Below are 27,404 nucleotides of genomic sequence, written 5' to 3' on the forward strand. Positions count from 1 at the left end.
TTTCGACCAGTGGAAGGAATACACACACATATATTCTGTGTACATCATTAAATGGGTTTAGCTATGAAGGTAACAATTACTAATGTGATATATGCAGTAAATACACAAATTTTCAGAGGCAATCTAATTTCTTTTGTGTCAGACCATGCATATATTTCCTGGCAGAGAACAGAAACATCTCTGCAGTAAACTCTCACTCACTGCTACGGAGGTGATCCATTGCATGAAACTTGTAAGATCATAAGCTCAACAGCTTATGATTAGCAAAACAAATGTCAAAATGAGGAGAAACAGTTTAGATAAAGTTACAAGATGCTTGCTTTTTAGTGGTATGTTCAAAGATAGCGGTGAATGTTGACCACACATAACACAATGCAAATGTTTGAAACAGAGAAGACTGTCTAATAATAACAACAATAATATCAAGAAAATCCAAATATCATACACCACAACTCGAGTATGGTGGCAGTTGGGTGTTGTGACATGTTACTGAGCTCAGTAGAACCAGTGCATAAGACAGAGAAATGGCATCCCCCCCTTCATGTTCTGCAATTTGTGCTTTATAAATGCTCATGATCTCCACAAGACGGTAACAAGGTGAAAAATGGCACTCGCAGATTTTCACTTCTCTCCCGTTAGGGAAGCTGTAAACAAACTGGTAACACAACAGAGGGAAGCAGGCAAAGGAAAGTACTTCAGTTAGTAAAAAATTATGCTCAGTCATCTCTTTATGGTGCAATCAAATTATTTCAACACAAAGGAAATATTTTCTAATCAAGAACATTATTTTTGGTTCTTGAAGTTTGCTGAGAATAATTAATTCTATTTATATACTTGAAAAATATCTGGATACTGAGAGTGTTCATGCAAGCACTCAATTCACTTGTAAACTGTTCGTGAATGAACGATTGTGCTAGTATGCACCACGAGCAGAGACAAACTGGAGAGGGTGGATGTAAGGACTGTACAAAGTTTAGCTCAAAAGATACATTTGAAACATTCAGCATGGGCCAGGAGGCCAATTCAGGTAATTTAGCAGGCAGGAAAGGGTCTCCTACGGTCGGGTTATGGAGCAGTCAGTCAGCTTTGGCAATAACAACACAGCACTCTACAAGGCCTACGACAGCACATCTGTAGCTGTGAAAGGGTTAACATTTCAAAATTCCTGCAAGTTGTGGGACATTAATTAAAACAGTTGTGAGTACAAGAAGAAGAAACCACATTTGCCCCAGTAGCTGAGGCATAATGCTAAATTCTTGCACTTCAGAATAACTTACTGATATTTGTAAATTTTTGAAAATTACTGATGCAGGTAAGATACTGATGTTTCATTCTGAATTAATAATTTACAAAAACTTACTTCCTTCCACTGGCTCTCAAACTTTGAATACAGCAGCCATAAATGTTGTTCCAATTCTGCTGTTTGTATTATGATTGTAAGTGAAATAAAATATTCCAAAAACTTAGTATGACTGTTACCCAACAACACACAATACATATCTACGGAAATGCAGGTTGAAGACATTTGTGTTTCACACAGCACTAATAATACAAAAACTGAGCATTTCATTTCTGCAGATTTATTTGTATCAGTTATTTAAATCTCTTTCTAATACTGAATCTGATAAATTAGTACAGCCCTTTACTGAAATTGCAACCGCATACACAATCCAAGCCAACACAAAACTGTACCTTTTGGTGAAGGTTCCCTGCTGCTTGAAGATGAAGAATAGCTGGAACCTGATGAATCACTGCTGGAACCACTTGAATCTGAGCCAGATGAAGATCGTGATGACCGAGACCTCGACCTTGACCTTGACCGAGATCGTGAACGTTGCTTTTCTTTATTAGACATTGCAGCAGCCAAAACAATTTTGGAACGATCCATTGCTAATTTGGAGACAGCAGGAATGCGAGGAGGACTGAAACATGACATTTGTATTTCAAAAGTGGATCAGTGTGTTACATGCACAAGATATAACACACAAAAATCAATAATATCCAAGTAATGGCAGTATTCTCAGAACCATAAAGACAACACCAACATCTATACATTCCCTTCCTTTAAGAAAAAATAAATAAAATAAAATAAAGAAAAGAAAAACATTGCATCAATTCACTGACAGACACCCATGTACCACCTGCACTGTTTCTTCTATGCCACCACAATCACAAACCTTCTGTATCAAACATCATCAGCAACGTTTCTCAAGTGATTCTTTTTTCATCATATTCTACTTTAGCAAATAAAGTGTTGCACAAAGTATAATGTAGCAACAGAATAACTTTCACCCATACCAACACTTTGATGGATCACTGTTAATTAAAACTGTAAATATTTTTCTGGCTTTTTTTCCCAATCCATTATATCACACTAGGGTTCTTGTTAGTCCTCAAACAAATTGGCAGTTACTGTAATTGTATCACATCACCAGCCAATTAAGCCACAACAGTTCTGTTCTTGAAATGTAGCTAGGCGGTGGCGCTTCCACTTGCTACAATTCTACTCATTATTTACATAATCTTTTTCTTTCTCTCTGTTATTTTGATGATAACTATATACCAATTTACTTAAAATATTCAAATTCGTATCTATCTTTAAAAAAAGGAATGACGATATAAAATTAATCGTCGGTAAAGCAGATGCCAGACTGAGATTCACTGGAAGAATCCTAAGGAAATGCAGTCGGAAAACAAAGGAAGTAGGTTACAGTACAATTGTTTGCCCACTGCTTGAAGACTGCTCACCGGTGTGGAATCCGTACCAGATAGGGTTGATAGAAGAGATGGAAGATCCAACAGAGAGCAGCACACTTCGTTACAGGATCATTTAGTAATTGCGAAAGCGTTACAGAGATGACAGATAAACTCCAGTGGAAGACTCTGCAACAGACATGCTCAGTAGCTCGGTATGCACTTTTGTTGAAGTTTCGAGAACATACCTTCACTGACGAGTCAAGTAGTATATTGCTTCCTCCTACGTATATCTTGCGAAGAGACCGTGAGGATAAAATCAGAGAGATTACAGCCCACACACAGGCATACTGACAATCTTTCTTTCCACGAACAATACAAGACTGGAATAGAAGGGAAAACCAATAGAGGTGGTCAAGGTACCCTCCACCACACCATCAGGTGGCTTGTGAAGTAAGGATGTAGATGTAGATGTAGGCAATATTTCATTAATATTCTTTATGCAACAGTTTATTTGAGCTGTGTTGATATACCTTATTAACCATAAAACACTTTAAGAGAAAACTGTAATTTACTACATTAAAAAAACCACGTGCTTGTAAGAATGTCATCGACTAATGACTATTAATCTCCAAAGTGACATAGCTCATTTTAAAGCTCTAATTTTTCTTATCCAAGTAAACATGTTGCTTTTCCTGAAAAGTTATCCAGAATTAAAGTTTCTACCTACCAAAAAATACTTCTGTTATTTTGACCTTTAAGCACATTTAATTCCAATAACTACTCTCCTGATTTTATTGCCCTAATTTTTTCAACCTAGAGAATATCTTTGGTTATCACAACAACTTGTTCATTGATATATTAAGCAAATTAGGAAAACTAGGAACCTGTGGAAGTACAGGGCTATTACAAATGATTGAAGCGGTTTCATAAATTCACTGTAGCTCCATTCATTGACATATGGTCACGACACACTACAAATACGTAGAAAAACTCATAAAGTTTTGTTTGGCTGAAGCCGCACTTCAGGTTTCTGCCGCCAGAGCGATCGAGAGCGCAGTGAGACAAAATGGCGACAGGAGCCGAGAAAGCTTATGTCGCGCTTGAAATGCACTCACATCAGGCAGTCATAACAGTGCAATGACACTTCAGGACGAAGTTCAACAAAGATCCACCAACTGCTAACTCCATTCGGTGATGGTATGTGCAGTTTAAAGCTTCTGGATGCCTCTGTAAGGGGAAATCAACGGGACGGCCTGCAGTGAGCGAAGAAACGGTTGAGCGCGTGCGGGCAAGTTTCACACGTGGCTCATGCCACAACTGGAGACCGACAGCGCCGACTTCGTCTTTCAACAGGATTGTGCTCCACCGCACTTCCATCATGATGTTCGGCATTTCTTAAACAGGAGATTGGAAAACCGATGGATCAGTCGTGGTGGAGATCATGATCAGCAATTCATGTCATGGCCTCCACGCTCTCCCAACTTAACCCCATGCGATTTCTTTCTGTGGGGTTATGTGAAAGATTCAGTGTTTAAACCTCCTCTACCAAGAGACGTGCCAGAACTGCGAGCTCGCATCAACGATGCTTTCGAACTCATTGATGGGGACATGCTGCGCCGAGTGTGGGAGGAACTTGATTATCGGCTTGATGTCTGCTGAATCACTAAAGGGGCACATATCAAACATTTGTGAATGCCTAAAAAAAACTTTTGAGTTTTTGTATGTGTGTGCAAAGCATTGTGAAAATAACTCAAATAATAAAGTTATTGAAGAGCTGTGAAATCGCTTCAATCATTTGTAATAACCCTGTATGTGCTGTAGTCACAACATAGTTTTTTCCCTCATTATACTAACCTTAGTTAAAAAGATTCACTATGTTGTCCATTTAATTGTGTATCCTGTAAGTTTACTCTCTTTTGTACAATAACCAATGTGTACATCCATATTTTGAAATTTGTTCTTATGCGTGTCTAAGTGTGAGTAACAGGCAATGCCACAGACTACAGTTAGTAATTGTTACGATAACATCTCAGTGTCACAGTCAGCACCCAACAGTCAAAGTGTTCACAACTAAATGGCAGCCATCATAATAAATACCTTTGTGAAAGTTCATTGGGCTGTCCTTGTTTTAGCTGCCAACTTACAACATCTGTGAGTAAAATGTCTTATGTTTCGTTCAAAGAGCTGGAGACTGGATATTCACTGAAATTATATTGCCATTGTCAAAATACTCCATCGTGTAGTGGAATTACTGATCTGTGATTAATATACTTCAGGAATTCTTACAGACAAGCTGATAATCATAAGACTATGAGTGACAATAAATGTGTAGAAGTGTTGAGCTAAATATTACAGTGCTGCATCCACCATTTAAAACTTGTTATGAACAACAACCACAGAGTGATTTGCTCCTCTGAAACAATGGTATTTGCTTGGATATGGTCAAATCATTACTAGTGACCTAGACAGAATTTATCACATTAGGCATCTCTGTTATTCCCTCTTGCTTACAAATAAACCACGCAGTCACTGTAGAAATACAAAAGAAAGACTTTTCTGTTTGTCTAAACTAGGATGGCCAAAACTGTAAATGAAACTGAAAACCATTCAAGATGTAAGAAAAGCCCAGGAAATGACTTTGTTGAAAGGGGTTAGACGATATTAGAAAATATACAGAAACTACATAAATATTTATAGCTGAAGCCAGTGTACACAGAAAAGTCTGAATGTGTCTTAATACAACAGTGGACATCAAATTGCAGCTGCTACAGATGATGACAATGATGACTAGAAGCCAGAGAAAAGCCTAATATTCCACTACTTAAAGATTCAAGTATTTTATTAAAATACAACCACATACTACATAAAATTCTTGAAAAGCCAACTAATAATTACCCACCACGATTCAGTAGATTGTGTCAACCATGTCAGCCACTGTTATTTACAGAAGGCCACCTTGATTCAGTAGATTGTATCAACCATGTCGGCCACTATTATTTACAGAAGGCTACAGCAGTCTCCATTAAACTGGTTATAAGGGGGAAAAAAGATGAATGAACCCTTAATTGAAAAAAAAAAAATTACAGTATTCAGTGCATACTTCTCACTAACATGGGAAAGGTAATAGTAAATATGGCTTGGAAATGTAACTTTATAAATGGGTCAAAGCAACCAAATGCGCTGTACCAGACAGCAATAGTTCGTGACAGACTACTAAGTTCCATTACTCAGTCATTCTGTCAAGATTTTTTTCTTTCAACATCATACACAAAAAATTATTTCAAAATCTCATGAAAACATGCAAATTAAATCAAAATTACAATGAAGTATAGCACCAGTACTTACTGTTTCATGGTCTTTGACTTACTTTACAATGATGTGTCAAGCTATTGACAAGAAAATTAATAGTATTATTTAATAAATTCCATTACCTGTACATCAACATTGCAATACAGTACTTTTCTCACACAACACCACTTACGAAATTTGACCATACTGGCAAGTTTCCTTATAAGTCACTACGGAAATACTCCCAAAAAATCCATTGGGAGGCTCTTTAAGAAAGTCACTGCACATTGTAGAATGCTTTACTCTCTGAACTCCCAAGAGGTCCGGTACAAAAACAAGGCTAGCGTACATCTTGTACAGTGATAACGAGAGTAAAAATAGAAAAAATCCAGGTTTGTACAGAGAAGCACCAATAGTCTATCTTCAAATATACCATCTGTAAAAAGAGGGAAGGGTGTGGATGATATTGGTTTGCCATTACTAAATGCCGTACGCTGATTTTAGGAAAATAGATATAGATGTATATGAGAGATAGTTTTCTTTCCTCAGACTGAAAAAAAAGTATTTGCACTGAAGTACATTAATTTTCTTTCTAAGTCTATATCATGAAAACCATTCTAGTTTCAATGAGATTATCAACGCTGAGATAACTGTGCAGCATAATGCTTAAAACAAAAAATAGCTTACACTGTATTTGGAACAGGTGCTGGAGGATTCTGTGCAGATTTACTCCTCATTCCAGGCGAAGGTGGTCTTACTTCCTTCGGCTTGCGAGGACTGGGAGCTGGCGGATTCATCAGGAGTACCCTTTCATTAGCTGCCTTTTTCTCTGACTGAGTAACTGTTGATGCAAGTGGCTTGGCTGGGGAGAGAAGTGTAATACTATTTTAGTATCACGCAAAACAGTTTTGTATGACATGGGATAAACCAACTTTGTACACCACATATGCTGCGTTATACAATTTGTGTACTTTTAACAGTAGATACAATTCAAATTCAAGTTCTATCTGAATATAATAGGCTGCAAAAGCTTGCAAATTTCTTTAAGTTTTGTAGAGGTCTGCTTCTGCCACTATTTGGTGAGTAGATTTCCAATTATATTACATCTATTTTCTGTTGGAAAAATTATAAACAGGATAATTATAATTAAAGTTAAACTTTCAAACCAGTGTAGAAATAACACCATTGGTCAGAACGACATCAAATTGCAACGGAATATTATTGGAGAAAGCAGAAAACTTATGGCAGAAGAAAAATAAATAGTTACAAAATGAAGCATTATAATTTAATAGTGGTCGAGTACAAAAGACAAATGAATCATACAACAATGCCTAAGGTGTACGTTTGACTTTTAAAGAAACTGTAGTACTCATTGTGTATGGGTGTACAGGTGTGATACTGTTAGTTATGTAAGCCCATCCACCACGGAAAAGTCATATCACATCAGATGGGAAAAATCTGTTTTTAATTGTCCTGAGGCCATAAACCGCATAAAAAAGCATCGATCAAAATCAAATCTGATTATTAATTTCCGTGTGGCTGGTGCAAACATGTTCAATATGCTCCCTGCCGTTTTCTGCAACAAGTAGAAATCGAGAAACAGCATGTTCCACAACTGATCGAAGTGTTTCTGGGGTCAAATTCAGAATGTGTTGTGCAATGCATGCCTTCAATGCTGCTAAGATCGCAATCGGAACACTGAACACAACATCCTTCAGATAGCCCCGCAGCCAGAAGTTACATGGATTAAGACCAGGTGATCAGGACGGCTGTATGGAAATGTCAGCTGATAATTCTACCATTTCCAAAATGGCACTTCAGCAGCTGCTGGATTTGCAATGTGCGGAGGTGCGCCATCTTGCATAAAAATGATCCCCTCCACACACTCACACTGTGGAATGATGTGACTGCGCAGAAGACACTCATAGTGCTCACCAGTGACAGTACGGGTAATAGGACTGGAAGCACCAGCCTCTTCGAAAAAATATGGTCCTATGATAAATGATGCCGTAAGTGACCTTTTCAGGATGAAGTGGTGCTGGTTGATTTGCGTGCCAATTTTCTGTTGCCCTTATTTGACAATTCTGTGTACTGACATATCCCGTCAGATGGAAGTGGGCTTTGTTTGTCCACAAAATCTTCCACAGCCAATCATTGTCCACTTCCACGCGAGCAAGAAATTCTAAAGAAAATGTCTCTCTTGCTGTTGGGTCAACAGTGAGCAACTCGTGAACATGGGTAATTTTGAATGGATAGCAAAGAAGGATGTTTTGTAGGATTTTACGCACTGTGCTCATGGGTATGTCCAATATTCAGGCAATTCTCTGTGCACCACACATTTGCACACAACCAATCGTCTCCTCCTGCACTGCTGTGGCCACTGCTTCCACTGACGTCAAATCAATATGTTTCCTCCCTCTACCAGGTTGCACACCAAAAGAACCCGTTTTTTCGAATTTCCGAATCATTTTCTCCAGACCCACAGCAGTCATTGAACCAACGTCTTTTTTAAATCCTTCAGTCTCCGGAACTTCTGCAGAGTGATGTGTGCACAGTCATCATTCTTGTAATACAGCTTTACAAGTAAAGCGCAATCCTGCATTGAGACAGTCATGGCGAACATCACAGACACGAAAGGAGGAAAAGCCATGTACCGGCGTGTTTATACCAACTTCAATGGGTTGTGTGCACGACAGGTGTTTTCATTTATGTATTCTGACATATACAGTACCATCTATTGATCAATTTTCACAATAATTTTTTTCTTCTTTTTCATACTTTTCCCCCTTCTCCAATAATATTCCATTGCAGTTTGATGTCATTCTGAACAATGGTGTTATTTCTAAAGCATTTTGAACGTTTAACTTTAATTATAATCACCCTGTATATTACACTGCAGCTTTTTTCATAGCCCCCCTGTAATTCAGGTATGGAATCTGTGTCACTGCAACAATTACAGTTTTAGTTCCACTTGGTTCATTGTCAAGCCCATTTTCACTCTGTTTCCTACTGAGGAAGTACATTAACAACAAATCCATCTAATGTATGACCTTTAATTTCAGCTATCTTACTGAAAGTTTCTCACTGGTGCATCTCTATTTTTATGTCTACTTTCACATAAAAATCTCCCACCCCACTGCATTATCAGCTTGTAGCAGTACCTGTTGTCAAGTATAAATCTCCCTACATTCAATGTAGCAGTCTTCTACCTCATCTCAGAATGTGAGCACACAGTACTGGTACGTAGACTTTAATTATTCCCATGCTTTAATTCTGAGGTAACTTTCATTTCCCTGTCTGAGACACCTTCATTGTCTATAATTCAGACACTTCTCGAAGATCAAAACTGTGTGTAAGACTGGGACTCAATCCTCAGACATTTTCCTTTCATGGATGAGTGCTGTATCAGCTGAGCTATCCAAGCACATGAATCACAAACTGTCCTCACAGCTTTACTTCAAGCACTACCTCTTCTCAATCAGCACACATTCTGTTGCAGAGTGGAATTTCATTCAGGGTCTACATCTACATCTTCAACCATACTCCACAAGCCACCATCCAGTGCAAGTTGGAGCATACCCTGTACCACCACTACTGTTTCGTTTTCTGCTCAACTCTAAAATAGAGTGAGGCAAAAACAACTGTCCATGTGCTTCCATGGTCCTAACACGAAGTGTGCACTGGCAGCAGCAGAACTGTTCTGCGGCCACCTTCAAATGCCAGTTCTCTAAAATCTCTTAACAATGTTCCTTGGAAAGAACGTTGTTTTCCTTCCAGGGATTCCCATTTGAGTTCCCAAATCAATCCCTGTAATACTTGCATTTTTTTCAAACCTACTGCTACCACACCTGTCAGCCTGCCTCTGAATTGCCTTGGTGTCTTCCAATCTGGTGTGGATCCAAAACACATTAGCAATACTCAAGAATGGGTTGTACTAGTGTCCTATATGTAGTATCCTTGAAGATGAACTACATTTTCTTAAAATTCTCCCCAAAGTCAACCATTTTTCCTTCCCTACTACAATTCTTACATGGTCATTCAATTCCATAATGCTCTGCGAAATTGCACATAGACATTTAATCTATCTGACTGTCAAGCGGTACACTACTAATGCTGTGTTCTTATATTTTTCTACATTTAGAGCAAACTGCCATTCATCACACCAACTAAAAATTTTGTCTAAGTCATCTTCGATCCTCGAACAACAACAACTTCCTGTACACCTTAGCATCATCAGCAAGCAGTCATCAATTACTGCTCACCATGTCCTCCAGATCATTTATGTATATAAAAAATAACAGCAGTCCTATCACACTTCCCTGGGGCTGTTTTGATGATACCCTTATCTCTGATGAACACTCACTGTTGATGACAATGTACTGGGTCCTGTTATTTAAGGAGTCTTCCTGCCACTCACATATCTGGGACCTATTCCATATGCTCGTACCTTGGTTAACTGTCAGCAATGGGGCATGGTGTACAATGCTTTTCAGGAATCTAAGAATACAAAATCTACCTGTTAGTCTTCACTCATAGTTTGCAGGATATCATGTGAGAAAAGGAAAAGCTTAGTTTTTCACAAACAATGCTTTCTAACCTATGCTTGCCTTACTCTTGAACAGAAGCTTGTCTATCAAGCAAATTTATTATATTCGAACTGAAAATACGTTCAAGAATTCTGCAGCAAACCAACATTATGGATACTGGTTTGCAATTTTGCAGGTACATTATTATACCCTCCTCATATACAGCAGTCACCTTCGCTTTTTTCCAGTCACTTGGGACTGTGTGCTAGGCAAGAGATTCACAATACATGCAAGCTAAGTACTCTTTGTGAAATCAATTTGGGATTCCATCTGGGCCTGGTGACTTATTTGCTTTCAAATATTTCGGTTGTTTCTCTCAACTAGGGATGCCTATTACTATATCCTCCATACTGGAGTCCAATGTCAAACAACGGTAAGTTTGTATGATTCTCGTGTGTGACTGATTTCTTAAATGTGAAATTTAGAACTCCAACTTTCCTCTTGCTATCTTCTATTGCCACACCAGACTGGTCAACAAGTGACTGGAAAGAAGCCTTCGACCCACTTAGCGATATTACAGAGGACCAAAATTTTCTTGGGCAGGCCTACTCAGGAAGATCTTCTGCTTAGGAACGACGGTGGTAATTGTTGACTTTTTCACACATCAATCTTTTTGCAAATGCTAGAATTTCTTCTAATTTTAGTCTGTCGTCATTTGCACGTTCTTTTGAATCAAAAGTGGAACAGCCTCTGCTTCCTCTGTGTTTTGCAAATTCTGCTGTTAAACAACAGTGGGTCTCTTGCATCCTTAATCCACTTACTAATCACACAGTTTTACTTGGCTCTCTGAGATTGGTGGAAGCTGGATGACATCTTGCCGCTCTGGAATGTTTACAGTTGCTGCCAATGTAAGGTATGTAACAGTATTGTGCGCCTTAACAATGAGCAGCCGCTGTGAATATACTGTTGATCAGTGTGCAACGTTCTGTTCTGTACCTGGTCCTTGCAGCGACTCACCATAAACTTTTTGTGTGACTTCTGTGACACATTAACCTATTACACGCCCATTCCTTTTACAAGCTGTAAGCTGGCTGCTGTGGGAAAAGGAGGTGAGGCTTGTCTCACCAGCCAATGTGCTACGAGTCGATCAGAGGCTTCTATAGCATGCGTGTAGAACTATGTTGCAGTCTTGCCCATATAGAATAATGGTATTTCACTTATTACAACTGTACCAAATCACTAACTTTAGTGCCATCTTTCATTTATAACCAATCTTCTCGAAGTCAGGACGGTGCACAATCTCAATAGTTCAAAAGGTCAACTTAATTCCACATTACATTTTATTGTAAATTAAAATTTTAAATCATACTCAAATTTCTCATCCTTGCCTCTAGTTTAAAATCAAAGTGACTTACAAAGCACACCTCTGCGCCCAGGTCATGTTTTCATCCATTCCATGTTTACAAATTGTCAGTTCATAACAAGTGTTATTTAGTTGAGTGTGTTTATTAACATTTTGCCCAAGTAATGACAATATTGGAAACGAGAAAGTGACTGCTTATGTGTTCATTTTTATTATTGACAGTATTGGGAGATTCATTGAGGAACTTCTAAACTGCAACTGCTACATCAACTTGCATACTGAATAAACATTTTACTTCAGAAGTAACCAGTCACTAACTTGGAAGAAGTTTACAGTGTTATCATGCATTTTCCTCCACAAAGGGCTGTACGTACAATTGAGAAATTTGAAAAAAGGATCACCATAACAAATGCAAAACATACTCTGCCAAAACTTACCAGTCTTGACAAATGATCGTGGTTCTGCTGCTGATGCCTTAGAGGAGGGCTTGCGAGGAGAGGCAGGGGGTGAACGAGGTGCATCATTGTTGGCAGATGCAGCAGCAGTAGCAGCAGCAGCAGCGGCTGCAGCTGCAGCGGCCGCAGTTGTGGTGCGTGCAGTAGGAACGAGAGGTCGATTGGCTTTCCTCCGTGCACGGGACAGGGGTGTCCTCGAGCTAGATCGGGAATGAGGTGTGCGAGATCTGGAGCGGGACCTGGACCGCGACACAGACTTGGACTTCGAACGGGACCCGGACCGTGAATCACGACTGTACGAACTGTAGCTGGAATGACTGGAACTTCGACTCGAACTGCAAACCAAAGTGCAGATTTCATTACTGAACTGTACAGTGGAAATTTTGTACAATTACTTACAGTAACACATTTAGCAAAGCAAATTCTGAATTTCTTAACGCTATAAAGGCAATTTAAAACTGCACACTCAATCACCCCATGAGACCACTGGTATTTGGCCTTAACTTAGAAAGAGAGCAGACAGATGAGAACAGACAGACAAGCATACTTTAACCGAAATTTTCATGAACAATGTTAATAAACAAGCTTTATAAACTCAATTATGAAAATATTAAAAAAACAAAATAAATGTCAGTGTCATTCAACTGCAGAGGACTGCAAAGTCATCTTCCCAATATCACTTCTACGCTGGTACCTTTAATACAAAGCTCATGTCTTCATTTAAAATTCAATTAATTCTACTCGCACTCTCGCTTTAGTCTTCTTCTATCAGTTACTGAACTGGTAAATAAAAGTAAAGAACAGGAATTTCAGCATATTTGAAAAATGCATGTCAGGTCCATCTCTGCAACTAAATAATATTTAACTGTAGAAGCAGACCTTAAAAAAAATCATAATTCATACAGAATGACAGAAATGATATATTTACTACAGAGAATAGGTTGCCAGTACTTACCTATAGGAGGAAAATATTTCAGTATCAATACACACATTTAAACATACATGACACTATCTTAGCTTTTAGAACTAATAGATCATTTCTTTGGAAGGAGGGAGAGAGAGGTTGGGAAGGTTAAAAACGATGGTCAGGTTATTCATTCAGATCCCAGGATGAGATGGACCCACCCGTTGTGAGGGCAACATTAGTGCATCACTTTTACTTTTATGTGCGTCTGTTGACTGTACTAAACAGATCCTTTTTAACTATCCCCCCTCTCCTTTCCGAGAAAAAAAAAAAAAAACAAAACAAACTGGTAGTTCAGAAAGCTAGGAAAGTTTTGAGAAATTTTATGTATTAGCAGACTGAAATTCACTTCTTGAAGATAATGCTGGCCACCAATTCCGAAGCATGCGCATATATATATATTTTTGTAATGATATATTTCTATTTAATGTGAATCATATTTAGTGAACAAATTCATTGAGTAAATGTTTGGTGTGCTTGCCTCTCCACTTATGAGAAGGTATTTTATTCTCATTTTACTTACTTTTCATGTTTATTACACCATTCTGAATTTATGGAAGTGTCAGTGATGTGGACAAGATCACCGACACCATGAATTTATTGTTTCTATCAATTACAGATTGCTCTGCACATAATTACCATTAAAAGTCACACATTTCTATTTGAAAGCCACTAAAAGACTTTCATCAGCGACTAGCATTGGGACGTCAAGATCCTCTATACACCAGTTCACTTCACTTCACAGACTTAAATCTGATTGAATGAATGCAGAATGCTCTAGACCAAGCTCGTTCAAACTGTGCCCCTGGGGTGCTAGCGTCCACGATTGCCTGAGGCCAGCACCCCGGGCGAATTCGTATGTTGTTGCAGTGGCATCGCCATGTTGCTTAGCTGACCACATGGTCCACCCGCCATGCCTTGCCATGACACTGTACGTGCATTTCTCATGGAAGACAGACTGCCGCGCCAGCAACAGTTAAAAGCATTGATATGACACAAAGCTGTTAGTCAACAGACGTAAAGCTACAATGGATCAAGATGGATGGTCAACGACAGCAAAAAAAAAAGAAAAAAGGGGAGAAGTAGCGCGTCCGTGCTATTTAAACCTGAGTGGGAAATTAATTTCTTTTGAACTGCTATCAAAAATCATGCCAAAAGTTTAGTATGTCATTGGAACCTCGTGTATTTAAAAAATTAATTGACTGAACAGCACTTTATTACTTGTCACAAAGAACAGTTTGAAAATTTGTCGCAAGAGGAACACCAGTTAAAGCTTGAAGATCTGAAAGAAAATTTCAAGCAGCATTACAGTGAAGTAATTGTTTCCTATCATATGTCTCTTTATTACTTACGGAGATGAAAAATAAAACTAAATTTTATAATCTGATATGACAGTTACTGAATATCAGATTGTCAGCAACAAGGAACATTTCTTTTCGATTAATTTTTGTATTTGGGTTGCATTAAGCTGCATTTCACAGGCATAAGAAAAAGTTTCAGGTGCATTATTTTTTGCCACTTTCTGAAAAGCCGTCACAAATTCTCTATCGGACAGCAAAGTGTCATTAAGAGTCATTCTTTGTTTTTGTGTCTTTTGATGGATGGGAAAATAATGTAGTTTGATCTATGTTTACAATTAATTAAAACACAAATATTCCAATAGATAAAAATTTATTATTTATTTTGCAACCACATTTTGCTGTCCTTGCTAGTGTCTATGACTGCTTTTCAGAGGAACTGGGGGAAAGCGCAACTAAAACCAATATTTTTTGTTAGTTTTTTATGCCATGGTAGGAGCAGGAAAATGGTGGGCAAAGTTTGCGCAGAAGTTACAAATGCTCGCTGAGAATTTCGAAATCAGGAAAACCCTTTGCAGCTGGGAATCTCATCAAGGACTGTCTGGGCAATGCAGCGGCTTGTATTTGTCCAGAAGACCTCACGGAAAATTTGGAAAAAAATAGCTCTATTGCCTCAAACTGTTGCTCACCGACTCGGGAAGATATGGCCTCAGATATGGAGCAGCAATTAATGAAAAGAGCAGCAAACTTCGCTTCATTTTCTATTTCTCTTGATGAATCCACGGATGTGATATCTCGGCTCATCTTATTCATTTGGGGTGTCCACAGCAATTTGCATGTCACCAAAGAATTTTTTGACCTTATACCATTAAAAGACACAACCACAGGTTGGATACTTTTCTAGCCTCGGAAAACGAGTTCGAGACAATGGGTTTAAAATGGGAACACCTGACCAGCTTAACAACAGATGAAGCCACTGCACTAAGAGGAATGTACACTGGAATCCTTGGTTATGTGAGGTCAAAAATGGCTGAAGTCGGCTGTTCCTTATTCACGGTAGTCCATTGTCTGATACACCAGGAGGTACTTTGTGTGAACACTGTCAACATAAAAAATGCTATGGACACAGTTGTTCAAACGGTTAATTATCTTCATTCGCATGGCCTCGCACACTGCCAATTTAAAAAATTTCTGTCTGATATCGAAGTGGAATACCTGGACATCCCCTACCACGCCGAAGTAAGATGGCTGAGCAGAGGGAAGGTGCTTCATCAGTTTTTCACTTTGAGAGACAAAATCAATACCTTTTTAAAAGTGAAAGGACCTCCAAGAGAATTATTTTGTGATCCTAAGTGGGTGGTGAATTTGGCTTTTTTGAGTTACCTAACTGGTCATTTAAATACTTTGAACATTTCACTCCAAGGCGAAAATCACTCTGTTGTTTATGTAGTGCAGACAATTCAAGCATTAAAAAAAAAAAAAAAAACTTATTTTGTGGGAGAAACAGTTGTGCAAGGAGAACTGTGGACACTTCCCTGCATTACAGCGTTAAAGAAGATGTGGATTTTTCAGATAATGTTCGAATCATTTTCAAATTACGAGAAGAGTTCGAAAACAGATTTTTGGAGATAAGTGAGCTTCAACTGGCCTTAGATATATTTGTTTGCCTGTTTTCCCTTCGGGCAGAGGACGTCTCACAAGTGTTTCAACAAGAGCTGATTGACCTGCAGTGGGATGTCCTTCTGAAGGACTGCTTTCTTATTTGTAAAATTTGGATGACTTTTGCAGCCATTTTCCATGAGAGAAGTATCCTTGTTTGCACAAGCATCCACCCAAAGTTCTCTCAATGTTTGATTCCACATATATTTGAGAGTGTTTTGTCTCCCTTTTAAAGCTTTCTAAAATTAAGAACTGTTCACTACTTCGCGATAAAAATTTGACTAATTCTTTGATGTTAGCAGTCTCCCAGAATATTGTACCAGACCTAGACAAAATCATTCATTAGAAAAAGAAAAACATGTAAAATGTTAATTGTCTTCCTTTACGATGTACGGATTAGAGGTTTTTATAATTTTAATTCTATTTTTTAATAAGTTTTCAAACTCGGTCAATTAAAATTATTGTGTACAAAACAGCAAACTAAGGATTCAATGTCTAAATTCTGAAAAGCGACACAAAAAGCTGTAGCATGAAGTACAACAAAAAATATTTACTTGTAACTATTAACAGTAAGCTCTAAAAGAACTATGGGACAACAAAGCAATGGGTATTGATGACATCCCTGCAGAACTAATAAAGAATGCTGATGACAGCGAGAAAATGATGCTGCTTAAACTTATTAGGTCATCTATAGCATAGGAGAGATACCGACAAACTTCCAGAAATGTATCATTGTTCCTATACCAAAGAAGGCAGCAGCTACAAAATGTGAACAGTACCGAACTCTAAGCCTAATATCACATGCATCAAAAACTATCATAAAAATAGTTCTGAAGAGAATTGTAGAGAAGGTGGGAGGATATGCTGAGTGAAGATCAGTTTGGTTTCAGAAGGGGATTGGGAACAAGAGAGGCGACTCTGACACAGACTCGTTACCGAAAAGCAATTACAGAAAAATAAACAAACTTATATTGCCTTTGTAGATATGGAAAAGGTATTTGATAACGTCATCTGGCAATGAGTGCTGCGTAAAAGTGGAATAAAGTACAAAGACATCCGTGTGATACTCAGTTTCTATAAGAGTGAGGTGGCAGTGATTAGGAACTGTCAGCAGGAACAAGAAGCAAATATTAGAAAAGGGTAAGACAAGGATGTGCTCTCTCTCTCCTCTTATATTCAATTCTTTCATCCAAGAAGCTATAGACCAAGTTTGAGAAACTACTGGTGGGGATCAAATTTAATGGGCAGAATATAGACATGCTACGTTATGCAGATGATATTGCTATAGTCTCGGAGATAAAAGAAGATCTAGAGGAAGTCCTCAGAACAATGGAAAAAATTCTATGCAATCAGTATGGAATGAGAATAAACAAGAAAAAGACTAAGGTGGTGGTATGCAGTACAGGAGTAGAATCTGAACCTCTGAAAAAGAGGATTGGAAGAGAGGAGCTGGAAGTGATAGAGGAATTTACTTACCTGGGAAGCAACATCACAAGGGATGGTAGAAGCCAGAAAGAAATTGTGAGCAGAATACAAAAGGCCAAAATTGAATTTAATCAGAGAAGGAACTTACTTACCAGCAACAACATCAGTCTGAAAATAAGGAAATGTATCATGAAAGGTTTTGTTTGGAGTGTGGCCCTATACGGATGTGAAACTTGGACAATAGGAAGAGAAGAGAGAAGACGGCTAGAGGCCCTGGAGATGTGTGCTATAGAAGGATGAAGAAGATCAGCTAGAGAGACAAAGTAACAAATGAAGAGGTGCTTAGAAGAGTACAGGAAACCAGATCTCTGTGGAGGCACATACAAACAAGAAGAGACAAACTTGTAGGGCACATCATACGACACAATAACATCACTGGAACAATAGCAGAAGGAGCTATTGAGGGAAGGAATCAGCAGGGGCGACCAAGGATATCATACATGCAACAGATCATGAATGATGTTGGATGTAACACATACGTGGAAATGAAGAGGAAGGCAGACAGAAGAGAGGAATGGTGCTCTGCTGCAAACCTACCTCAGAGTTGAACACTAAAAGAAAGATGGAAGACTTAACGGTAAGAATGAGACTCTATATCCCTTACGTAAAATTATTTCTAAAATAGAATATTTATGACACTAGTTCATTTAAGAAATATCTTTCAGAAGATGCCTACAGTACATATGACAAGTGTGCATGTGGAATACTGATAGAATCAATCTGTGGGTCAGAAAACTACTAAGTTGTTCTCTCATTCTTGTTTTGGATATTGTTTTCTAGAGCTTTGGGTAGTAATTCTGCCACAGAAACACTAATTGTTACCTAAAAAGTAAATAGTTTGCTCGTTATACCAGTCATCAACCACTTTTTCAGAGCTGCGCTTAGTCTGTTATTTTGGTTACAATGGATCTGACTGCGAGACAATCCAGCGCAGAGCAATGCTGTGCAGTCTCTCTTGCTCTGCATCTATATCTCTCCCTCCTATGCCGACACTAGCAATACAGGGTGCTGAACTACACTGACTTGTGCCCACAGAGTCCGACCGTATCTGCCGGGCGCAATTCTTGGATGAGCCTGCTCTAGACTCAAGGAACACAACCTTAACATTGCCACTTTGAACCTTTGCTGAGTGCCAGAAGGTCCTTGTCCACTAATGAAAGGTGTTACTCCACAAAATGACAGATGGAGTAATGCACATCCTGTATTACCATATGAGGTCAATACACTCCTATACTGAAACTCAACATGCCTCTGATACAGGAACACCCCACATGGCAAGTGCTACTCAAGACTCACCAGTTTCTCAGTATACCCTGTATCTGTTCACTGTACAACATGTCACAATGCTGCCAGGTACCTTTTATAAAGATACCTCATCTGTACGGACAACCATATCCTGTAACTTACAGATATTATTATATAAAGTCAGTTTATTTTCATGGCCTCTAATGCAGTAAAAAACAGCACACTAAGAATCATTTTCAAAACAACTGGCACATACCTAGACGAAGAGTAGGAGGATGCTGATGAATAAGAAGGACGCCGAGTGGGCCATTTGTTTGATGATCCTGTTTTTCTACTGGATGGTGACTTTGAACGCATCCATGGATCAGCCCACTCATCTCCCCGGCCTCTGTGGCTTGGAACAGATATTTCTGCATACCTGGAATCACAGAGGTTTGCTCATTAGCAGGTAATGAATAGAATCAATGGTTCTACTAACCTCTAAAGCAATCAATTTAATACATTAAGAGTCAAAAAGATAAATGAATGTTTCTTGAGTTATGTGACAAAATGTAAATATTTCTTTTTTTCACACATTTAACTACTATACACATATCTTCAGAGACATATAAAGTAACAGTAGAATATTACTCAATTATGTGTTACCTCTGTTTACCAAAAAGTTACAAACCATGAATAAATCAAATTAAGCACAGACAATAAAATCACTAAATGTTTCTTTCTGATCAAATCTAAGCACAAGATGAAGATAAAATAAAATGAAATAACTATGAAAGCAACTACAGATCACCTGTCATCCCGCCAAGCTTTCTCTGCGCGCTCCACAATGACTTCTCGTGACGGTGGTGGTTTCTGACGACTGCTACTAGAATTACTTTTCTTATCATATTTGTCATAGTAGTCTGAGGAAGGCCCACTGGAACGCTGGTGGTACTTGCTTGAACGTTCACTTCTGCTGTACTCAGCTTCCACACGAAGAGCACGTGACTCTCCAGGTTCGTAGTGAACACGCCGCCAATAGTCGCTGCCTCCTCGGGAGCTGTGGTAGTATGGAGACTCTGGCACATCTTCGAATCGGTCTGCCAATATGCTGCTCTCTCGGACGTGAGGGCGGTACTTTGTCTCTGCATCTGGTCTCATGCTGTCATACATATAACCTCTGTCAGAAGAAGAGAGGCACTACAATCAGGACTGAATGTCCTTATCACTTAATTATTTCAAAGAGAAAACAAAGAAGCTTTAACAAACAGTCTGAGTGTTGTTATACAAATTGGACAATCAGATGGTGTCACAGAAAACTGTAAATTATTGCATTTCCAACATCAATTATCATTGGGCATTTAAAGGAAAGCAATACACGTAAAAGGGCACATAGAAACAGAAGCTAGTCTACAGACATGTGCAACCTACAAAACAGGCAGCACACTAACTGGCAACACTCAAACACATGAGAAATTGTGGAGGGTACCCTGTACCACTACTAGCCATTCCCTTTCCAGTTATACTTGTAAATGAAGCGAGGGGGAAACACAACTGTCGACATGCCTCCGTAAGAGTCCTAATTTCTCTTATCCTGTACTCACTGTTCTTACGCAAAATGTATGTTAGTGGCAATCAGCCACAAATGCTGGTTCTCCCAATTTTCTCAATAATGTTCCACAAAAACATTGTCATCTTTCCTCCTCTGGAAACTCGAGTTCATGAAGCATTTCCACTGTAATTTTGTGCCGATAAATTCTAACAGTAACAAATGCAGCAGCACACCTCTGAATTTAATCGATGTCTTTCTTCAATGCAACCTCGTGGGTCGTACTAGTGTTCTATAAGGGTCTCCTTCATAGATGAACAACACTTTCCTAAAATTCTTCCAATATGCTGAAACCTACCATTCACATTCTCTACCACAATCCCAACAGGGTCATTTAATTTCACACTGCTCTGCAATGTTAACGCCTAGATATTTAATCTAGGTGATTGTGTCAAGCAGCACACTACTAATCCTGTATTTGGACATTACAAAATTGTTTCTCCAACTCAGCCACATTAGCTTACATTTTTCTACATTAAGAACAAGCTGACATTTATCACACCAAATAGAAATTCTAAGGCATTCTGTACCCTCCTACAGTGAATCAATGACGACACTTTCCCATATATTACAGCACCATCAGCAACAGTCACAGATTGCCGCTTTCCCTATCCGTCATATCATTTATGTATACAGAGAACAAGAGTTGTCCTTTCACACTATCAAGCTTCCCTGGGGCAGTCCTGACAACACCCTTCTCTCTTATGAACACTTGCCAACAAGGACAATGTTCTGGTTTCTATTACTTAAAAAATATTTGAGCCACTTACATATCTGGGGACCTATTCCGTATGCTCAGACCTTTGTCAACAGTCCAGCGAGGCACTGTGACCAACACTTTCTGGAAATCTAGGAATATGCAATCTGCCTGTTACCCTTCGCCCACAGTTCATAGACATTGTGTGACAAAAGTACATGCCCAGTTTCAGACAAGCGATGCTTTCTACGTCCTTGCCACTTTCTGGACAGAAGCTTTTCCTTGTCAAGGAAATTTATTATATTCAAACTTACAACAGGCTCAAGAGTTCTTCAGCAAACTGATGTTAAGGATATTGGTGTTTAATTTTGGGGGTCCATTCTTTTATCTTTCTTATTTACAGGAATCACCTGTGCTTTGCCCAGTCACTTGGTAATTTCCACAGGGCAGGAGTAAATGTGAGCTAAGTAAGGGGCCAATGATGAAGAGTGCTCTTTGTAAAACTGAACTGGGATTCAATCTGGAACTGGCAACTTACTTGTTTTCAATTCTTTCAGTTGCTTCTCAACATTAGTTGTGCCTACATCTATGTCCTTCACACGTTCAAGGAGAAGGTGCCAGTTACATTAGACTGTTTTTTTTTTTTTCCCCTTTCATTCTTTACTAGAGTTTGTAACTGTGAAAGGAAAAAAAAGTTCATGTGGAAGCCTGAAGCGATTTTTCTTACACAATAATCAACATAGGTGTCAATATATACAACAATGGTTGGCTATCCTTGCTGTGCTAAAATTATGTCTACCTTTTTGTGTCCTATAGTTTCCCCTAGTTTATACTAGGTTCCCTTAAGATTCATTAGATATCTTTTGTTCGGTGTTTATGAAAAAATTTTCAGTTTCACTGATGAGATATAAATTTAATTAGTCTCATACTACATTTAATTCATGGATATCTGTTGGTGGTGACAGAAGAGCAACAAGAAAGATCAATATTTGTAGCAGTGCTTGAATAAGGCTGCTACTGTGAGACCAATGTGGTAACTGATTTTATGCAATAACTGATAGAAATTATGCCAATATTCTGCTGTCATTGTTAATAAACATAATTGGTATGAATACCCCACTAGACTAATATAAGGCCACCCAATCAATTAGTTGCACAAAATTTGACATTAAAGTGTGTGTGTGTGGGGGGGGGGGGGGGTGTTTTTGTTTGTTTGTGGAAGGGTATTGGGGGGGGGGGGCGGCAGTAGGGGAACGTGTGTGCATGTGTGGGAAGCATCATGTCTCAAATTTTCCCTTCACAATCACACGGAGGTACATATGCTATTTTCTGTACTGTATTATGCAGGAAGTCCTTTAACTACTCTCTTCCCATATCACATGAGACTTCCTTCTTTCCCAGGCATACAGTTCAAACCTTTTTTTCTTTTTTTCTTTGACAAGTCTAGAACATGGTATGGCCAACAAGGAAGAAGCTCCATTCTACCCTATAGACACAGAGGTTCACAGAAAGGGATACAGTTAGGAGGAAGTAGACTGTCTACATAATATGACAAGGATAATGAGAGAAGTTACATGTAGGTAACATATGGTTTAAGTTTCCTATAGCGAAAGCTGAAATTGGATTACAAAGTAATAGATGTGCATAATAATGTTACTACACCTTAAATGCTAGTTTTCACATGAGTACAGTATTAGAAGCAGAATGGTTGTACAATGCCACTCTAGGTGCTTGTCTGCTAAAATACTGTTTTCACGTAAAGTGATTTAATTACGGTGTTTGCATGTAGCTTACCAACTGAGAATTAGGAGGCTGAAGTGTCAAAACATAAGTTTCACTAAACTTTAACTGAATAATTACTTTAATTCTAAAGTGCTGTTTTCCTCTCTCTACCAGCCTGTTAGCCACAAAAAATGTTTCTGCAGTAATCTGTAATTCTTTCTATCATTTCCATTGAGATGTTTAAACATTAAGTTACTATCCTTTAAATAAATAAATAAACACACACACACACACACACACACACACACACACACACACACACACAAGCAAGCAAACTAAATTTGAAAAAATTGAAGTATAAAGCAACAAACCCCCACCGATCTGCGTCGTCTCTCAGTATTGGACTAGCTGGACGTGTGTAGTAATCATTCTCCTTATCCAATTCTTCTTGGCCGAGACTAAGATTCATCTTCTTCTCTTCAAAATCCATATCTGTTTCCTTGCGCTTCGTGGACTTCCGCATCATCTGTTGGGAGAGAATGTGCTGCTGTTTAAAAAGTCTACACCAGGGAAATTTTCAAGCACCGATGCCCACGATTGATGTCAGATTATTTTATAGTATCTTACCTCTTTAGCCTGCCGCAAGCCTCTTTCCCAAGCTGACTCAAAAACTGGTGGGTCATCTTTCCGAGGTCCTGCGTAAGGAGCACCCATCTTGAACAGTTAAAAAATAAGAAATCAGTTACAACTATTGTTAATCTTTCCCTCTATTAAATCCACTATAAATGATTCTCATATAGTCTCTGCCACTGAACACACTAAATTTTATTCCTGCTCTGCATTTATCTATCTGTTCCACCATATGTGTGTCAATGGCCTTGCCACACTGGATAAACTACTACTTACCCAATTGCCGAAGTTAAGCAACATCGGTCTCTATTAATACTCGGACGGATGACAGCCAGGAAACACCAGGTGCCGCTGGCACACATGCACACAAGCTACCAAAGGGGCATCTAATCGAAAAACTTGCACCTGACTATTTTACTGTGCCACTGGCACATGGACATGAAAGCTGCCGAAATGGCATCTCACTGAAAGACTTGCAACAGATTGTTGCACCATATTATTATTATTATTATTATTATTATTATTATTATTATTATTACTACTACTACTAATAGCACAGCCACATCTGTGCTGCAGTTCTACAAAGGATATTATGGCATTTGTATTGAGCTTAATGCACATTAGTATCAATAAGGAAACACTAACTGTAAAGCAACCTTTCTGAAGCCTCTATACTGTTTCATATTCACCGCCAGTTTTAATAGAAAAAATGGAAATGTTACTGCTCATCAACAAAAGCATGAGCTGTCTAAATATTACAGTTACTAACTTGGCATCAATCTGGAACACCTTCTATTATTGTCAGAGATGCACTGAAGAATTGCCAGTGCAATGTATGCAATTGCAGAAACGTTTTCTCCATCTATAGAAATGCAAATGTTTGGTTTAGTTAGTAACATACAGTAAAGCCATATGTAAGGACGGCTGTCATTCTTTTTAATATTCTGTTAACAATCAACACTTTTGGGACTCACTGACTGTGAGTCATTAATTTATACAGACTTTGTGACTAAAACCATATGACATTCCTTTAAAAGTATCTTATAAATGACAGTCCTTAATGGTCAAGCATAAGCAGATGATATTATTCACTGAAAAACTAATTCACTGAAAAACTAATTCAGTGACAGTACGGACAATCAAATCTCACTTTCATAAACTGGCAGGTCCCTCCATATCAAATAAAATATAGGTGTCAATATCAGAAAGTTGTATACATTATTTTTCGTTTATTTATGTACCCATAGAAAAAGCACTCAAGTACAGATCCTGTGCTTTTCAGTTTTCAAGGAATGAAAATTGCTAATTATTCTGAGAATGTCACGAAACATAAATATCCATAACTTCAAAACTATTGACACTACAAAATTTAATCTGATATTACTGCAAAGATCTTGGATTAAGCTTTAATTTGTTATTGAACATTATGATGCTGTAACATTTGTCAGATTTTACTAAAATCTCTCAATAACAAAGTAAAACAAAGCAGAAAATCTCAAAACACTTTCCGTTTTTTCCTTAAAAAACCTGTCTTTCATAGGTATGTTCATTAATTTCAAGATGGAGAAAGAATGGGTTCTTGAAAATCAAAGTAAAACGTTACATTACATAAAATATCTAGAATTTAGCAACAAACAATGAAATCAGTACTTCCATTCAGAAACTAGTTGAGGTATTAGCCTTACTACGAATTTAATAAGATATTTATTAATACTGTACTATATATGCAACTACAGTTACCTTAAATAGGAACAACTACATTAGAAATATTTTAATGCAAATCTGCATTACTGCCAGAAGAGTTTTAATAAATTTCTTTCTGGAAGAAAGGATAAATATAAATAAAATAAAAAGGATGCATAACGCAAACACTTTAACTACAGAGAAACCCCACTTTTACACTTTTCAAGGGACTTCAAAAACATGGCGTAGACGCAGGAAAATTTAAAATTTGGGAAATAATGTTTTATGCTGTAAAAGTTATGTTTAGGATACCCCTTACATATATCAAAACTAAGCAAAATCAAAATACTTGTCAGTGACTTGTTTATTATCTAATGAAGGTTTATTAGATAATAAAAATTGCTGATGTAATTGGAACTGATAGCTGTCTGGGAAGTACGAATGTTTGACTCAATTTCACATGTCATAATCGATGATTTTGAAAGCCAGCAACTGTCATTCATTATTTAAATAATGAAATACTGCACTAGTTACGTAATTTTTCATGCTTAGTTTGACGCGTTTCGAGAAATTTTTCTCACCGTCAAGTGCAAATACGTACATAAGTATTTTGCGTGTTATTTGAATGTGTGTTATTCTGCGTCTCTTACACTGTAGTTGCCTTTTGAGGTTATCAGATACTGTGCCTCATCAGTTATGCAGAAAACCACACACGCAAACTATCATTCACATTGTTTGTAACATCACAAAAAATACATACGTAAATACTGCACTTGACAAGAGAATAAATTCTCAGAACATGTTTTGCTTAGCATGAATGAAATACGTAACCCACATTGTGTTTAAACTAAAAACATTTGAGCATTGCAAAGTGAATGACTGTCAACTAGTGCGCCAAGTGGCCACACACCAAAACACACTAAATATGGTTCGACAAAGGTGACACGATGATCACAACAATCACAAAACTGCATTTGCGCAGAAGAGACAATCTGGAAATGATTGTGATTGGTCATGATATCTTCATTCAAAAGAACCTAGTTACTCCCGATCAGCCACCATGCCAAGTAGAGCTTGGCAGCAGCGGGAGATATGGCATGAATTGTTCCAACTTCTACGTGTTTACCTGTTCAAATCTGCTGAGGAGAGTGCCATGGTGTCAAGAAACTTAACCACGTAATATTTGTAAACACCACTGGACAGCCAACATCATGCCAGCGGCATTTTTTCTCCACAAACATTTTTAAATAATGCTTAAATCAAAGTAAAATGAAAAATATGTTGACACAAAATCTGGTGCAAATTAACATTGTGGGCATAAGAAATTTGATGGGACAGATGAAAATGTTTATTCCGGGAACGTAACAGCGGGGTTATACTGTATGTTACTTGAAGTCCCACTTTTGGGAGGTTTTCGCTGCATTATCTCTTTTTAAGAAAATGGTAATGGTGATGTATTATCCAAGTTAATGTATAACACTTCAAGTTGTCATCCTGAGCTCTACATTCTTAGGATACAACCAGCTGACACATCTAAGATTTCCGTATTAAAAAATGATGCGGAAGGCCACTTTGGACGAAGAACATGTGGAATTTCTTTGATGGCCCTTTTAAAGAATGAAGCCAACAAAACAAATTGTGGAAAATAGTCACAACGAGTTAAGGCCACTGTAACCATCCCACGTTCAATGAAACTCAAGTCTTCAGAGCAAGAATGTTGTTTAGAAACTTTATGCATACTTGATTTATCACTCAAAGATTACGACTTAATTGCAGACACTCGAATGGGAGAATGTAGAATGACTCCCTTGGAAAGCTTTTAAATTACTAAATCACAGCAATAATTTATTTGACTTTTTAAGTATTTTTTTGTAGTACAAATTTCAAATTGGATGCCAGGAACAGTTTCTTGTGCAAAACTGTATGCTGCTTGGGTGTTATTATTTGATTTTCAAATGGCCTTTGTAAACCAGCTCTAGCAGCAAGTTTTTGATAGTGCCTCGTGTCGATCAAAAGCACCTTTTAAACACATCAGACATTGGCGTCAACTATCTTCAAAAGCTACTTAGTGATGACTACCTTAATTTTTCCAGAAAGCACTTAA

The 27,404-nt window shown here is 38.1% G+C and overlaps 1 protein-coding gene across 5 annotated transcripts in view; it reads right to left on the minus strand.

Moving 5' to 3' along the window:
* Window positions 1-27,404, minus strand: part of LOC126175966 (zinc finger CCCH domain-containing protein 18) — a 122,272-nt gene that overhangs the window by 39,420 nt on the left and 55,448 nt on the right. For 2 of the 5 annotated variants that reach the window (XM_049923059.1, XM_049923058.1), the window contains exons 4-10: window positions 23,615-23,701; window positions 23,359-23,513; window positions 19,771-20,139; window positions 19,237-19,398; window positions 12,312-12,664; window positions 6,673-6,847; window positions 1,693-1,922 (exon numbers count right to left, since the gene is read on the minus strand). In XM_049923059.1, coding sequence (XP_049779016.1) covers window positions 1,693-1,922; window positions 6,673-6,847; window positions 12,312-12,664; window positions 19,237-19,398; window positions 19,771-20,139; window positions 23,359-23,513; window positions 23,615-23,701 — 1,531 coding nt within the window. The remainder of the gene's footprint in view (window positions 1-1,692; window positions 1,923-6,672; window positions 6,848-12,311; window positions 12,665-19,236; window positions 19,399-19,770; window positions 20,140-23,358; window positions 23,514-23,614; window positions 23,702-27,404) is intronic. The other 3 variants (XM_049923062.1, XM_049923060.1, XM_049923061.1) reach the window with 3 other exon arrangements.

Source organism: Schistocerca cancellata, chromosome 3 (genome assembly GCF_023864275.1).
Source record: "Schistocerca cancellata isolate TAMUIC-IGC-003103 chromosome 3, iqSchCanc2.1, whole genome shotgun sequence".
NCBI lineage: Eukaryota > Metazoa > Arthropoda > Insecta > Orthoptera > Acrididae > Schistocerca > Schistocerca cancellata.